We start from the raw sequence: 17,495 nt of genomic DNA on the forward strand, positions 1-17,495 counted from the left end.
CACACACATATGCGCAGTCGTAAAGATCTTACGCGCACGCGTAAATGCCTATGCGCATGCGTCAACGCGGCACATGCGCAGAAAGTTTTTAGCTTTGAGGTCCGGATTATGGGTGTCTGAATTAACGACTTTTGACTGTATTTATAAAAATTTGAATTCTACTAAATATCAAAGCATATATACAATCTCAGGTGCCAAATGATCGAGTACTATATAATCTTGTGTGCATATATGCAATCTCTTGAGATGGTCTCTTTAGAAAAGATTTCTCAATCAAGGCTGAAAAAAGTAGCAAGCCATTTATAGATAGAATTAATAGAAATTCACTGTGACTCAACTTTAAAAGCAAAGTTTTAGTGAAAAGGATATCCCTTAATTTTACAAATACTTGATTCTGTAATTCCCCCAAAAGCATCAAATTTGCCTCGTATGTGATTTCCATGTTTGATAGTACATATTAGTTTGAAGAACTTTTTCATATAATGAAGAGAAACAAGTTCCCCTCAGAGAACCAGGTTAACAGATATACATCATCTGTTCTGAAAACTGCATGCATGAGTAGCATGTCTCCAAACATCTGAAAGCTGCTTGCTTGAAAAAATGCTACATGTTGGGAAAGGAACAACAGGTACCTACCTACGACCCAGATTTCCTTATTTCTTCTATTTTTTAAAGAATACTAATTTTTTAAAGAACTACTGTATTAGGTAAGACTTTAAGTAGTTACTAACTTACTAACTTTTTAAATATATCTTTAAGAATGAAAAGTATGTAATTAAGTTAATAACTTTTTAATACATCTTTAAGTCTTTAAGTATGAAAATGGCCTCCTCCCCCGTTCTTGCAGTCTGCATTATTGTATATTGATGATAATTTGATCCATTTGAGATATTGAATTTGGTATGCCTGGTCTACATGTTAAGATAGAAGTGCTGCATGGAAGGCAATTAAAAGTATCTTTCCAAAACTCTTATTTTGAAATTTTCTTTTCTCAATTGTTAAAAAATTCTTATGAATCTAGTTTCCACATATCTTTAAAATTTTATAGAGAGAAATAGAGGTAAAATAGGCATAATATATTATATTTCATGTGGGTGCATATTTGTGTTAGAGTTTTGAGTGTTTTCCTTTTATTTTAGTATTATTTCTAATATCTCCCCCACCAGCTTTCCTTTCCTTCATCAGTGCAGGAAATACTCAGAGATCTATATGATCTATACCTTCTTTTGTATTTTATAATTTCTATTTTATGTTTTTCAAATCTTTTTGTTAAGGCTGTTGGCTGCTGCTATTTATGGTTTGTTCTAGTGCAGCCCAGAAGAAGATCATAGGTTAATGAGAAATCTGCCAGAAAGGTCAAGCTGCATCCACAACATCACATCACACTCTCCTACTTTTTTTTCATATATAACTTATAAAATCAGAAAGTTGCAAATATATTACAGAAAGATTTCTTTATCATTCAATAAACACATTAGCACCAAATATGACATTAAAATTTTTTGACCCCCTAAACCAGTGGTTTGAAAACTTTTTGATGTGCAAAGCCCTTTTCAGAATCAATATCTATGGTGGGGCCTGCCAGACCTACTTTAAATCTTACACTTTAACAATGTTTATAAGTACTAAAAGGGGGGAAGAGAGGATAGAAAGTAAAGAAATGTAAGGAGATATCTAAACAATTGTGCAATATCCATGCAATGAAGTGGTTTAAAATATTTTCAGATTTACCAAAATATTTAGTTTATTCTCAACTATAATAAATACCCAGGATATTGTCAAACACTGTCATATAAAAAAGGTTATGCCCCAGTTCAATAAAACAAAACATAATATAAAAGATTACTGGTGAGAGAAAAATAAAAAAGCTCCATATAATAAGCATAATTCCTTCAATATAACTATTATATCAAATTCATTTAAAATACATACATATTCATTATTAATTACAGAAAACAATTACAGTCTAGCAATAATAGATAAATCATAAATAGCATATAAACATTTAGTGAGACATGTGCATTTGCATTTTTTACAATTTCTAATGTGATTTCATACTTGTTCTTCCTGCAACTTGTAAAGTGGATTTTTAAGATTTCGAAAAATATGTATGAATTGCTCATACTTTTTTGTAACACATATTAGCGAGAAATTATATGGAATCAGTGACTATATATATTAATGAGCAAAGCTTAATAGATTAGATCAGAAGGTTTTTTTTAATATGCCTAATGCAAAGTTTAAATCAATTTAAATGGTCTATCAAATGTATACGATGTTATTTTTTTAACTAAGACAAAAAAGTAAAATACAAGACACACTTGAAATTGGTATGTAAAAATAATATGTGAAATATTACATCTAAACCATTTTACAATTTAACCACGTGAAATGCCTGGCAAAAGAGAAATACCATTAGATACAGGGTTACTGAAATTAAAAAAAAAAAAAAAATACATCAAAGTCAAATTTAATAATAAAAATTAATAATATAAATATATTAATTTCAAAAAATTTATTTCTGTATTTAAAAATATAAATAAAAAATATAATACAAAATAAGCAAAAAATGTCATCATACCACTCAGTAATTTCTGAACACTTTCATTTGCAACTTGAGCTGCTGTATACCCTTGTAAACTAATAATAGATGTGTCAATATCGTAAGAAAGTAATATTCTGCATGCTTGCACATTTCCTTCTCTTGCGCATCTGTGCAGAGCAGTCTGACCCAAACCATCAAGTGCATTTACCTTCAAAGGAAAAAGTAACATATAAATTACTTTTCTGTTATTCAAGCTCACCTTTTGTTCAATCTCACATTTAAAATGGTACATAGAATAGAATTTGCATTGAGATAAAAACTGCAGAGAAATTTTTAATTTTTTCTCTTAACTTAGAGAATTTCAGGAAGAATTTCAGTCATATATAACCTTTCAATTAATTTTTGATGTGTTTACTCATTACAAAATGCAAAAACATACATTAAGTAAAGAAAACTGAACTGCCATACACTTACTTTTGCACCATGTTTAAGCAAAGCATCCGTTACATCAAAATGAGACTTATCAGCAGCAACATGAAGAGGTGTTAAGTATCTACATGAGAAGAAATATTTACTGCATACATGTTATTAAAAGTCAAATGTGTATTCAATTTATACACAAAAATTATTGGTGCCTGTAAGTCTGATTTGTTTACTTGATATGAAGACATTAAAAATGTACATATTTTTTAAATCATGCAAATAATGTGCATATTTACAAAACATATGTATTCTAACCATATGTATAAATGATGAATATACATACACCTAGTAAGCCATCATGAAAATATTATTGCTATTTTACATTATTATTGAAGAATTCATTGATCAATAAATTAAAAAATAGCATTGAGATGACCAAAGTATAACTTAAATAATAATTAAGTTATCATTAAAGTTGCATTTAGTAATAATTACTGAATTATATTCAATTATTATTATTATTATTATTAATGTTGCCACAATGGGAAGCGTGGTGACAACAGAGCAAACACTGGGCTGAATAAATTTAAACTTTCAATACAAAATATATTTACTCTTATCTGAAACAATTTGAAAGCTCTAAAAAATGCTTTATTTCATTAAACATTTATGTTACTGGCTTAAATGTTGAATATCTGAAAATAAATCACATACTGATAATCCCAAACATTTCTGTCATATCTGTAATTAAATTTGTAAATACAGGTGCAGAAAAAGCACAAAACTTACATTTAAGGACAGAGAATAAAAAGCAAGATAAGACATTCTGCAAGAATTTAGTTATAAAACGCATTTTAATTATATTTTTGTCTTTATTTCTATAGTTGTAAGCACTGCCAATATCATATTCGAGTTCATATTATATATTGAATTGATAGTGCATAAAACCACATGTGCATCCATTTATGTTTTGTGATGTCAATTTTGTGCTCTAGATCCAATATGATGAAACATATTTACTCCTTCTGAGCACTATTGCCAAATCTGACCAAGATTTATTACAATTTGTTGGCTTTCTGCAAATACCAACCAGAGGTCTGTGATTAAACCTCAGTCATACACATAAAATGGCATTTAAAAATCATTTTTTACCCCTTAATATTTATCCTAACATAGAAATCAGCAATGGGGATTCTATATCTTTGAAAAATTAGCTTAACATTCAAATCCCCCCTCCCTTATTTTTACAGTTTCTATATGAAGTTATGGTTAGAGAAAGCCACCAATCTGCCCAACTTCTTGGCCTAAATGCAACCTGTGGTGCACTTTGTGGTCTAAGAATCTTTAACAAGAATATGAAACTATTAGCAGATATAATTATGCAATAAGAAATACATACTCTTTATTTTTTTCATTCAAGCTTGCTCCTTTTCTGATGAAAACTTCAGTTACATGCTTTCGTTTTGGATATGGTGAACTTACTGAACAGTGCTAAAAATATTTTTAAAGTGTTTTAAATATTTATACTTAGATCTATAATGTCATAGTAAAACTAGATCATAGAAGAAGATTATTATGCCTAGAACACAGAAACTTTTCTATTAATAGATTTACAATTACACACACACACACATATATATATAAACATGAAATTTGTCATGAGATTCATGATAAAAGCAGGCTACATATCTGCAACGGGAATGTAATAAATCTTTATTTTAAAGTCTGCTCAGCATTTAAAAAAAAAAAAAAAAGAAAAGAAAAGAAAAATGTATTTCTGGCATTTATACCAATTGCTGATGTTACATTTGCAAGCATAACTTTTGTTTCAGTACACATAAAACTTACAGTCTCAGTCTTGCCATTTTCAGTTTTTCAAAAAAGAATGTGTTTAGTATGAATATGAACTTATTTGGTATTTTATTCAGAATAAAAGCAAACCTATTATACAAACAATATATAAACAAGGCTGTTTAATGCATTTTGCTCTAAAATACTATTGTTTTAGATATACTTTTTACTTGATATATTCACTTTATTAGCTAAGCAACAAGAGTTAAAACCTTTAATCAACTAAAGGCAGTAGAAATGAGGGTCGCCAAAGAGTAGCAGTAATAGTAAAGATTTACAAATAAATCTATAGAAATGTAGGGTTATATAATTCAAGTTGATTACTTTTGTATGCATGCTAGTTAAAGCCTGAAATCTAGCTACTTCTTGTTCTACTAAAAAAAGCTGGCCAAAACCCAAAAAGACAATTTATCATAAATCTAATTAAACATCTACACAAATATTTTATAAAATTCATCAAAAAGAATTTAAAAAGAATTTTAGCTGTACCTACTGATTACTAGCCAATCAGAGCTTTGACCAATCAGCAACTAAGGAAATTTTGCACAGACACAATACAAAGTCAGAAATCAAGATATCCAATAACTGGAGCAGTCTATTTATCCAGACTTTTTTAACTTTTCTTTCTTCTGACACAGTGCAACAACCAATAATATAATATTCAAGAAAAAGCAAATGAGCTTAAACTGATTTTTGTTTTGATTAGCTGAGATCTCTCCCCCCCCCAAAAAAAATAATCATTATCTGCGATAGTACCAAATCATCTTTCATGTTTTTTTCGATTCTAACTAGTATAGGCTAGCATTTTAAGCTCTTGAGTGGTTGTGGGGATAATGCATCAGTTTAATATCTTATCCAGCCCAGAACACAATAAGTGAACCCAAAGATCAATGTTTGTTTGGATAAATGTTAAGCATATTGGTTTCTTTTTGCTGGCATAGAAAGGAAGAAAGAAGAAAAATTAAGTTCTGATTAATTTGAGCTGAGGTAGCTCTGCTAATAGCATTTTTTCTTGATTTTCTGATTTGATCCAACTTAGTATTTTGCTAGGTTTGTTACCATTGTTGTTATCAAAATTAAGGTTATTCGTCAGTTTGCTGTCAGTATTGCCTGAAAATCAGTATAGAAAATGAGATAAGGATGGTTATATCTAGTTTAATTCCACGATTTGAAAAAATGTATGATGATCAACAGCTTCATTCATCCCATTAATTATTTTAGTAGCCCATTAAGTTTTTACTCAATCATATTTTTAATGACTCAAAAATGTGCTTTATTTTTACATAAAGCATGCACAAACTATTGGCTATTTTGCAAAATGTTTTTGTTAGAATTTGACAAAGGGTGCCTTGGGAAAATCTGAATTCAGCCAAGGGGCAGTGAATCGAAAACAATTCGTGAACCACTTATTAAACATGGCTTTATAAAATACATGAATCAGTGAGATGGCTGCTTTTATTTACTGTATCCAGCTTTCATATGCTCAATCTTGCAGCTCATACTTCCTAACTACATGCATAATAGATATCTATTTAAAAAAAGCATATAATAGGAGCTTGTTTGAAATGTGATGCATAAATTTCCATGAAAACTATACCCCCAAAAAATTAATAAAATAAAAAAACAATGACATAATGTAGCAATTTTTAATAAACTGAAGAAGGAGTATCGTTTTCACTCAAGATTAAAAATAAAATTCATAGATAAAATCATGCCTCAAAAGCTGGCAGAAAAAAAGAATAGAAAGAATTGAAAAGCAGCGTTTGTCAAATGTTGCCACCATGTAACAGTTCAGATTTTTAATTTTTCTCTTATGTACCTTCAACACAGAGCAGATTCTCTCAGTCTTGCCATTTGGCAAAATATATAGTCTTTAATTTACCTTTCAAATTTAACTAATCTGTTACTGATTAACAAACTTAGCTATTAAGTAAAACAGGCATTTTGTAGTAATTAATAAAACGTTTTCTAATATTATATGCAATGCATTGTAACATAATTGCTACACAGTTTTTTAATATGTTTTACATTTTCAGTTTTAATATTTTCTTAAATTTTCCAATTTTTTTAATGGTAAGCCCTTCTTTGAAACATTATGATGGTAATCTGAAATCTTCATACAAGAAACTATTTTTTATTTTTATTTTAATGCACATGATTAAACTGTTATAGATTCTAAATACAGATTAACAGAAATCCAATCTTAAATGAAAGAGTGGAGCAAATCAGAATCACTTCTCAAATTAAATCCAAGAATGTAAATTTGAATAGTATTTCAATAAAAAAATATTTGTTCATTACATAGCTTGTTAAAGAATAAATAGTTAAATAATGTATCTAACATTATTAACTACTATTAACTTTATTCTGAGAGCTATTATTTTGTTTCATTATAAATCAACACACAATAGCATTTTTTTCTGCTCAAAATCTAGTAATTCACTAAGTTTCATTCATTAATTTAAAAAAATGAAGCAAATTATATAAATTATCAGATGTTTATAAACTAAATAATAAAAATACTTGTATTTTAAGAAATATGTCTTACTAAAGGTGTATCTCCAGTGAATGGATGCTTAAAATTAATCACATCTAAAGATAAATATTTTTTAACCCGTGCAGGATCTGCAAGACGTGCTGCTTCTAATAAACAATGGCCTTTATATTCATCTAAAGGGGAAAAAAATGCAAATAAAAATGAGTAAATGAATGCTGAAGTTACACATATATATATAAATGAAGATCATAAATATTACCAACACATCTTTCATTATATTGATGATGTAATAGCCTTCAACAACTTCAACAAGATAGAAAATGCTAACATCTACCCTTCATGCCTAAAACTTAATACTACAAATACAGTGCAACATGATATTGTCTACCTTGATTTGCATATTATAGATTACAATTTTTTGAAAATCTATGATAAGCGAAGAGAATTCAACTGTCCAACACTTAAATTAACCAACTGGAATTCCAATATTTCAAAAAGAGTCATCCTCAATACATTTTACTCACAGCTGCTTAGAATTAAAAGAATCTGCAATACAACAAAACACCTTCAAGAAGTACTATACTTTGTAACAATTTTGAAAAATAACCTAATTCCTAAAAAAGTAATTCAAAATACGTTAAAAAAGCTGGCATTAACCTTATTTTTTAGATTTTTTGATTTATATAATGAAATTTTATGCTTAAAGCCTATGGGACAGTGTAAAGTGGATGGCTGATTCAGAAGTCCTAATGTATAAATGTACAAATAGTTCCTGTCACAGCTTCAATTTTCCTCTTAAAATTTGGCACAATAATTTTAATTCTATTAAATAGATTTTAAGCATTTTCTGGCTAATTCTTTCCTGTCATTAACTTATACGCCATTTCGTTTCTGGTAGCCAGAACGCCCTCTAGCTTAAAGAATTTCGACTTTAATTAACAAATAGCTATTTTTCATTATTTCTGCTTACCTTTGTGCCCATTTTGGTAACATTTTGTTGAATTAGCCATTTTTTCTTTCACCCAGCCCAAATTTCTTCAAATTGTTAAACCAAGACACCATCTTGAACCATTTTAGCATATTTCGACACATTGACCTCCCCCCTTGCACTGAGTTAGGTTTTTGCCAATGGTCAGTCACTTTTATTGGGTCTTTCCTAGTGACGTTTTTTCCCCTTTTTACATCATCCTGCCTTGTTGCAAAATATATATATATATTTTGCACATTGTGCTGCTTGTGTGTATATATATATATATATATATATACACACAAGGTAGGATTCAAAAGTTCCTGGACTGAGTCTACAACATAAAAAAAAAATATTATGAATTAAATTGTAGAAACACATCCTCCTTCGAAATAAGATCCTTGTGCAACAACACACTTTTGCCAGTGCCTCCAAAGTTCACTGAAGCATGTCTGGAATCCATTTTTGGTCATGTCCTTTAATTCAGCCTGCGATGCATATTTAATTTCATCTGAAGATTTAAATCGGCAACCCCGCAAGCATCTTGCCAATTCCGTAAATAGGAAGATATCGCGGGATGTGAAATCATATGAGTAAGGAGGATGAGACAAAACAGTTGTTTTCGTTTTTGCAAGAAAGTTATTTATTAGTAGGGATTGGTGACAGGAGCATTGTCATGCAACAGCACTCATGACTGCTCAGCCCACATTTTTGGTCTCTTCTTCCAGATCGACTCATGCAAACAACGCAGGATTTTGATGTGGAGTTTTTTGTTAATAGTGCGTCCTTCAGGAATAAATTCCAGATGCACAATACCCTGAATATTAAAAAACACCTTTAGCATGACCTTTCCTTTAGAGCAATCTTGGCAGAATTTCTGCTTCCGTGAAGATTGTGCCGATTTCCACATTGTCAATGTTCTCTTGGTTTGCGGGTTGTACAAAAAACGCCATTTTTCGTCTCCAGTAACAATTTTGCCAAGTAAAGAAGGATCTTTGTCAACAGCCAAGATTAAGTCTCCCGCCATTTCCATTCAAATTTGCTTTTGGTCTACGTTTAACATTTAAGGAACGATGTGCCCCTATGCACGTTAAGGTCTTTAGTCAGTATCAACTGACATGTGGCCTCAGATAACCCAACTGATTCTGCTACTTGGCAAATTGTTTACTGCCTGTTTGCACATCAATCCACAGACACCTTTTTGATGTTTTCATTGCAAGTCACGAGACGACCACAGTGTTCGTCATATTCAGCACTTTCCCTGTCTTCTCTGAATGATGATGCTACTCAAAAGCTTGCGTTCTCAATAACGTTTCATTTCTGTACACATGCTTCAACATTTTGAAAATCTCCGTAGCACTCTTTCCCAAGCAAACACAAAATTTGATATTGATTCTCTGCTCAACTGATGCCACTTCTTTCTATCACCGGTTACTAAATGCACCTGCCTACAAAAAACCATGAGCTTTCAACCATATAATTTGGGACAAACCACTTTTAGAAAAGGGGAAGAATGTAGTAACGCAAAATCGTTCCCGTAGTCGCACTACTACAAAAAAATTTTACATTATAGACTCAGTCCAGGAACTTTTGAATCCCACAATGTATACAACAGCACTGTTTTCAAGTTATATAAAATTAGTTACAAAAGATTACTAAATAAATTGAAAGAGAAACATGCAAATGTAAAATTTTAAACTAGGCAAAACAACTACTCTATTTTGGCATGGATTTTGATTCAAACTCTGAAAAAGTTTTGAAGATGATCAGACACAGGTCCATCTTCTTTAAGAGAAAATAAATAAATTCAGCAAAACTGTGAGAAGTAACAATCATATTTATAACTAAAGGCATGAGCAGAATGAAGTGAATAAATACAAACTGTCTGTTTTGCTTTGCTTGTTGCCTTGAATGATTTGCTCCTGAAGAAGTGGAATCTATGTTCGAATGCCCTCAAAACTGATAGAAGTTAATCAAAATCTATGTCAAAATAAGGTTGCTGTTTTGCCAGATTTTAGATCAAAATATACTTTTTAGAAAAAAAAAATGAATTCTAATTAAAATATTTCACTAATAATTAAAAATAATTAAAAATACTTAAAAAATCAGAGCAAAAAATAAAAAAATCAAAAAAGAATATTAATTTTAACTAAATGTACTGCTTGATATATATAACAAATCACACATAAATCATGTTATACCTAAAATTGATAACAAAATTTGCCTTCAGAGAATTTTACCAGATTTATCTTGATAATTTCGGCTATTAGAATTTTCATGCAAAATAAGTCTTTTAGTTAGAACAAAAGAAACTGACAAAAAAGCAATAAGTTTTAAGCTGATATCAATGGAAATTGCCTGGATTTGCCCTGAATGCTATTTGCAGCATTTAGTGACCTACATTTCTTCATTTTACTGATCTATGATCATCTTTCAACACCCTAAAGCGAAAAAAAAAAAAGAGAGAGAGAGAGAGAGACAAGTGGGCGAAAAATAGCAAACAATGTAGTGAAAACTGTACACAATGTTTGCTATTTTCACCCATTTACCATCTTTCTAGATCTCAAATGAACACAAAGAAACTGACCTCGACAAATAAATTATCATTTGCTAATTTTTTTTAACTCGGCCAAATTATTCAGTCATGTTACCACCAAATGATGAACAAAGCATTTTTGCGCATATTAAAAAAATTAACCAAATTACATGATCTATGAATTCAAAAACTTATAAATACAAATCTGATGTAAAACCATAAAAATTGCAGAGATAATTAAAAGAAGATTTGCAAATACACTAATGCAAATAAAGTATTCTGTATAAATTCAAATAAAAGTATTTTATAGCTTAATAAATATAAGTGATAAATCTAAAAATTAGCTTACAAGAAAGTCTTTCAGGAAGATCTCGTGCTGAAGCTACATCAATTGCACTTTTGGAATGGCAGTTGAGTAAGGTGGGGTCGGCGCCATGACTGAGAAGAAGTGAACAAACTTCAACACGAGCCTTTGAAGCTGCCTCATGTAATGGAGTAAACTGCCACAGATCCATAGCATTTACATTGGCACCATGCTGAAAGAGAAATATCACAAATTATAGCTCCAATCAAAATAACTCTGAACCCTAAATTGTTGACCTCACAATTTACCTGCAGATGCAATGAAATTTCTCAAATTAAGACTCAGTAAAATTGTTTGAATAACAAGGGAACACAAGGAAACAACAAGGACAGTTTGTATAAGTGGAAAGATCTATTTATGGAGTACAAGTACAAGTAACTGTTCCATTTACATTACACATGAGAATAGTCAAGAAAACTTAATGCAGCTGCTAGAAATAGATTTTAAAACAAAATATTACTGTTTTGTAGCTTTAGCCACTTGAAACAATTACAATAATTTAAAGGTGAAGTTCAACAATGGGATTGCTTTTGAGATTCATTTACTTTTTCCAAACATTTTAGCTGATGAACCAAAATGAAGTTGGTACTACAGTTAATACATACAAAATATATTAAAAGGGGGAAAAAAAAAGAGCGCACGAGAGGCTTTTATGCAGATGTAGATAGAAAATAAAATTATACAGACTCATTCAGATTTACCTCGGAAATCTTTAAAACTTATTCATCATATCCAAAACTCTAACCGACTTAAACATAAAGTGCAACAGATGCATTCACACTCTCTAGCCACTGAATGAGAATGTTAACATTTACAGTCAAATTCTAGCATCTAAAAATCTTTGAACATTTCCTCAAATATATAAGCATTGGATTATTCATGCTAAGTGTGAAAATTTTTTCGAAAATGTTATACAAAATTAACAAAGTATAGTTTGGAAATCAAAGGCATACCCACTGCATTCAAAATTCAAAATATAGATATTGTAGATTAGTTCGAGAATTAAATCTTTTACATGTTTGCATATTTTTAAATTATTTTAAATTATTTTGGCTTTTTTCTTTTTTTAGAATTTAAATTTGCTTTTTTACTTTTATACGTATTTGTTAAGAATTTAAATTTGTTTAAATATATATATATATGTGTGTGTGTAATGATTTTAAAATGCGTAGATGAAAGCAGTGGACCTCCCAACAGCTTACGATACTGCGTAGATGACCGAGAAGACCGTAGGCTTGAAGGTGGCAGAGTGGAAAGCATGATGACGCAATTTAGCACAACATATTTTGAAAAATCACAATCTTTATTTTTTCCATGTATATCAAATAATCCTTTTTCATACAAGATATTTCTCAATAATATTTGAATAGAATAATTCCCATTTTGAAGTACGACGTCATCTTAAGCAAGTAAGTGGCAGCAGCATGGATGAAAAGGGTCTTACCAGCAGAGCTAAAGCGGAAAAGGGGAAAGGTTATAGTACTTTCATAGCAAGAAGGCTGAAGTTTCAGTTCACAGTTTTGGTTTAGAATTAATTTGATTGGACGAGAGGCATCTGCATTAAAACGTTACATAAGATAGAAAAGTCTGGAACCTGTGAGAAGAGATGAATTTAGGGGCAGATTACCAAATTTAGAATGTTAATTTTGAGGTCGTCAATTATTTTTTTGAAACAGCTATCATATTTTGTTATATCTTACATATATCAATTCAGAATTACCAGCTTTAACTGCTGCTTTCCATTTCAGCACAAAATTATCATCAAGTAGGAATATTCCTGTTTCCTTCCCCCCCTCCTTCCCTCCAAGAATCCACCAGTAATGACTAATTCAAGACTGTAATGATGTGAAACAGCATACTGAAAAATTTAAGATTATTAAAAATACTGAAAAATTTAAGATGCTTTTTCATGCTTAAAAAGCATTTTATGAAAAAGATAGAAAGAAAGATTGTGCATATCTACAGTACAAAGTCTGAGATCCAGAAACATTGGGACATTGGTTTCCGAATTTTGGAGATTTCTGAGTTTTGAATCTAATAAGATTACATGTAAGAATATTCAAGCAGAACAAATAAGATAACTCAACTAAAGATGCACTAAATCATATCTTAAACTAATGCAGAACATCAAAATAATACAGACCACTAACGAGTTTCAGTTTTTAACTGTAAAATAATAGGAGGGTTACAGCTCACTTGTATATTACATCTTATCATTAACTAAATTCTAACTTTCTAGTTTTAATCCTAACAATGCATCTGGCAGGAAAATGGAATATTTTAATATTAAATATTTTAATTTATTACTTGAAATAATAATCAAATGATATGAAAAGAGATATTTATAGTCAATATAATTAATATGTGAAGGAGGTCAAATTATTCTTGTCAAATATATTCTCAATACAAAGATGTAACCAACATAACTCATTCCACGAAATTAAAATTCCACAGGAACAAAATCAAAAGTGCTTTTATTTCATTGGCAATATAACACTATATTGCAAAACATAATGAGCTAACTTGTTATCAACTATAACAAACAAAGTGCATAACTGGAATGGCAACAAGGACATAAATATATAAATCACTTTTGCCATTAAAAGTAATTATATCTAGTTACATCTACATGACTTCAGACAAATTACAAAATAAATATCAATGAAATACTTTATTGAGAACTAGAATAAATAAAAAAAAATTAATTTACTTCATATTTCAAAAAAATGTTTTTCCCACTTTTAAAATAAAAACTTACTTTGATTAAAATCTCTGTGACTTCAAAATGACCATATGAACAAGCATTATGCAGAGGAACTAGACCCCTAAAAACAAAATATAACATAGTAATGTATAAATAACAACATTTTATAGATTACAAACATGTAATGAAAAACAAATTTTTTTAAAGTTCCTTACCTCAAATATCTAATGAAATATTTTAAAACAAACAAGTATAGAATTTATACTTAAATGCATTTAGACTTGACTTTTCATCACAAAAGTAAACTGCAATTTGATTTAAAATACACTTTAAATGTGCAACATTCTGATGTAGTATACATATATATTAAAGATTTTGCTATGTTATTACTATATTTCTCAGATATTTAAATAGAAAGCCATGTGAAGAACACGCAAGTTGAAATATGAGGATGCATAAGGTTAGATTTGTTTGTTTGACAGTACCTAATTTCAAATGTTAGATTTGTTTCTTTGACTGTATCTTACTTCAATTTCATTTCAAAATATTCTGAATAAAACATTCTCAAATGTTTTTCCAGAAAACTTAATTTCAAAATGAATTTAATTTTAAGTTGAATGAATAAATGTTTCTGACAATTTGTTTAAAATGAAAAACTATGCATGTCTATGAAAAGGATTAATTACAATTTTATAAATGCAGTTACAATGATTATGTCTTATTTTTTAAATCACACTAGAAAAAATAAAAACTTACAGTATTCAATACATTCACAGACATACAAAAAAAAAAAAAAAAAGAGAGAAATTTTGTTTTTGTATCTTTTACTTCAAAATTCACAAAATCAACAAATATTATACAAATAAAAACTTAAACACTTCACATTTATTTAATCAACTTTTGAACATTGGTCTAAAAGACAATCTCAGCCAGATAATATGTCTTCTTCCTTCATGTAAGGTATATGGATCAAATTCCTACACTTATTATGTTTGTTTAGCAATACATAGTTATACTTTTGCACTATTTTCTGGTGCTCTTTACACATCAGAAACTTTTAAATGACTTTCAAATAAAATTAATCTACTTTAATGTATAATAATATACTTATTAATATATTTCTCTAATATTCAGATATACTGGCTTCATATCACCAAATGGAAGACAGCTTTTTGTAGAATCATTGCTGCAAATGTCAAAAGTCAACATGTTAACATTCCTGCTCAGAAGTCTAGTTCACTCAGCCACTTTTGTGCAATTCAGCTGAACTGAAATTGCATTTATTTTTACTGATGAATAGAGACATCAGCACAAATGGCAGATTTATTATGGTTCTTTGGCTAAGGCGAGCATCAAAAGTCACATGACTTGCCTTGTAACATAATTTTACAGCTTGCCAATTAGTGTTCAGGTATTTTATACATAGAGAGAGAGTTTACTCATTTGCCCTTTCATTCTAGCACGAAATAAATCTTCGTAATCCATAGTAATCAGGACTTTAAACTAGAGCATTCAAAACTTTTTAACAAATCATAACCTCAAATTTATACATTTTATACAAAACCTACCCTTTGTCTTTGGCATGAACGTCAGCTCCATGCTGTAAAAGAAGTTGAACTATTCGAATTCGGTTGTAACCAGCTGCCAAGTGTAAAGGTGTTGACTAGAAGAGGAAAATTATGATTTAATTCTCAGCACTGTTAATAGGTATAAAGATCTTAAATGTATTTATAAAATGTAATTTATGTCAAGAGATTTTAACAGGTTTTTATCATAATAATAAATTAATATAAATCAAACATTTTTAAAGCAAACATGAATTTTGCTTCAAATATAACTAAGTAGTTTTTATAGTTAATAAAATTATTGCAGAGTTAGGAAAGAATGTAATTTTGAAACCTTTCTTAGAAATTTAAAGCAAATGAGTCAAAATTTTTATTTAAGGCATTTGTAAGAATATCTGCATTACGGAATAAAAGACAAGTATTATATAACTGCTCTAAAGCTATATCATTTCTAACTTTCATTTGGTATATAAAATTATTAATTTCTTTTAGTAAATAATTTTATACATTTGATACAATTTTGCTTCAAATATAACTAAGTAGTTTTTATAGTTAATAAAATTATCGCAGAGTTAGGAAAGAATGTAATTTTGAAACCTTTCTTAGAAACTAGACTTGCATTACCAAAATAAATGGAGAATGAAGTGCCTTAGATCCTAAGTGAAGTTATGCCATAGCACCAACTGAAATTCCCAGTAGCACTTATTATATTAAGTTAAAAAAATTGTAACAACTCGCCATACTTTATTTATCAGAAGTTTTATTAGCTCCAAACCAATAATTGCAAATAATTTGTTAGAAGATCCATTTAACTACATTCTCTAGCCAAGAGGTTCTCAACAAGTGAGGAATTCCCCCCTTAGAGGGAATTTTACTGTTGCAGGGAAGAATGTAGTCAGTCTTTTATTTAGTTGTTAAGTGTTCAGTTTCAATTCATAAATATAAAAGGCCCATATGTATTAATACAACCACTCTGGCTCAAACTGATGATGTATGACAGACAGAAAAGTAAAAGCTACTGACTGGCTGCAAGTTAATGGTTTTCGAGCCTTTTTGAAAAAGACAGTCATACTTTTTAGCAACTTAAAATACAAATTTGCATTATTAAATAAAGATTACATGATATATTAAAAAAATAAAACACATTCATCTTGAAATCTTTCTGTAATTTCTCCCTCCTTTCTATTCATTTCTTGAAGTACATGGTGATCTGTTTTCTCTTAAAAAAAATCAGAGTGCAAACCTCAGCCATTTAAATCATTTAAAAAAAAAAAAAAGGATCTTGAGATATGATACACAAAACATAGTTTTCAACAAAATCCAGAATATTTCATAACATAAGAAACCAGAATTATAAGTTTTTCTCATAACAAAGAATGAATTAAATTTTCAGCAAGAAAAAGCAATTTATATATTTCCAGATGAGGGTATGTAATTCATTTCAGCAAGGAATGTAAGGGAAATTTGCTTTGGAAGGGTTACCCTCATGGAAAACTATGAGATAACTTATTTAGAGAAACTGATATGTATTTATACTAATATAAAAATAATTAGTACAAAACCATATAACACATACAAAAATAACTACTACATATAAACAAACCTATTTATTCTGGGACAGAAACTACTAGTGGTAACTTGATAAATTAATTCTCATAGTAGGCCATTAATTCTTATACTAATAAGGTCAGTCTTTTAAATATTCATGGATTCCACCAGAAAAGAGAAAAGACTAAAGTGTATCTGATGCAAGTTTACATTTTTTAATACAGCAATGAATTACATGGAAAAAAATTATTTGTATTATGTTCATATTTTTAAAACTTTTGTTTATATTTGTAAAGCTGTAACTTTTGTTTACTAAAATGTTTGTTTGTAAAACTAAAAATAATAATATAAAAAATAAAACATAAATTTAATAAAATATTTTTTTCAAAACTTTCATTCATATTCCTAGTCTAGTTGCTACCTTTAAGTTATTTATGAGCAATTACTTGCATTATTATTAACATACTATACGAAAAACTGTTAAAAATATTAGAG

General features: G+C 29.3%; 1 protein-coding gene across 1 annotated transcript in view; it reads right to left on the reverse strand.

Annotated features, from left to right (window-relative positions):
• Positions 1–17,495, reverse strand: part of Tnks (tankyrase) — an 88,701-nt gene that overhangs the window by 45,651 nt on the left and 25,555 nt on the right. Inside the window, exons 4-10 of the mRNA XM_035372492.2 lie at positions 15,456–15,550; positions 13,942–14,008; positions 11,169–11,355; positions 7,368–7,489; positions 4,368–4,459; positions 3,020–3,098; positions 2,582–2,753 (exon numbers count right to left, since the gene is read on the reverse strand). Of these exons, the coding sequence (XP_035228383.1) occupies positions 2,582–2,753; positions 3,020–3,098; positions 4,368–4,459; positions 7,368–7,489; positions 11,169–11,355; positions 13,942–14,008; positions 15,456–15,550 (814 nt within the window). The remainder of the gene's footprint in view (positions 1–2,581; positions 2,754–3,019; positions 3,099–4,367; positions 4,460–7,367; positions 7,490–11,168; positions 11,356–13,941; positions 14,009–15,455; positions 15,551–17,495) is intronic.

The sequence above is a fragment of the Stegodyphus dumicola genome, chromosome 5 (assembly GCF_044657685.1).
Source record: "Stegodyphus dumicola isolate Sdum_Otavi_A_Nest chromosome 5, ASM4465768v1".
NCBI lineage: Eukaryota > Metazoa > Arthropoda > Arachnida > Araneae > Eresidae > Stegodyphus > Stegodyphus dumicola.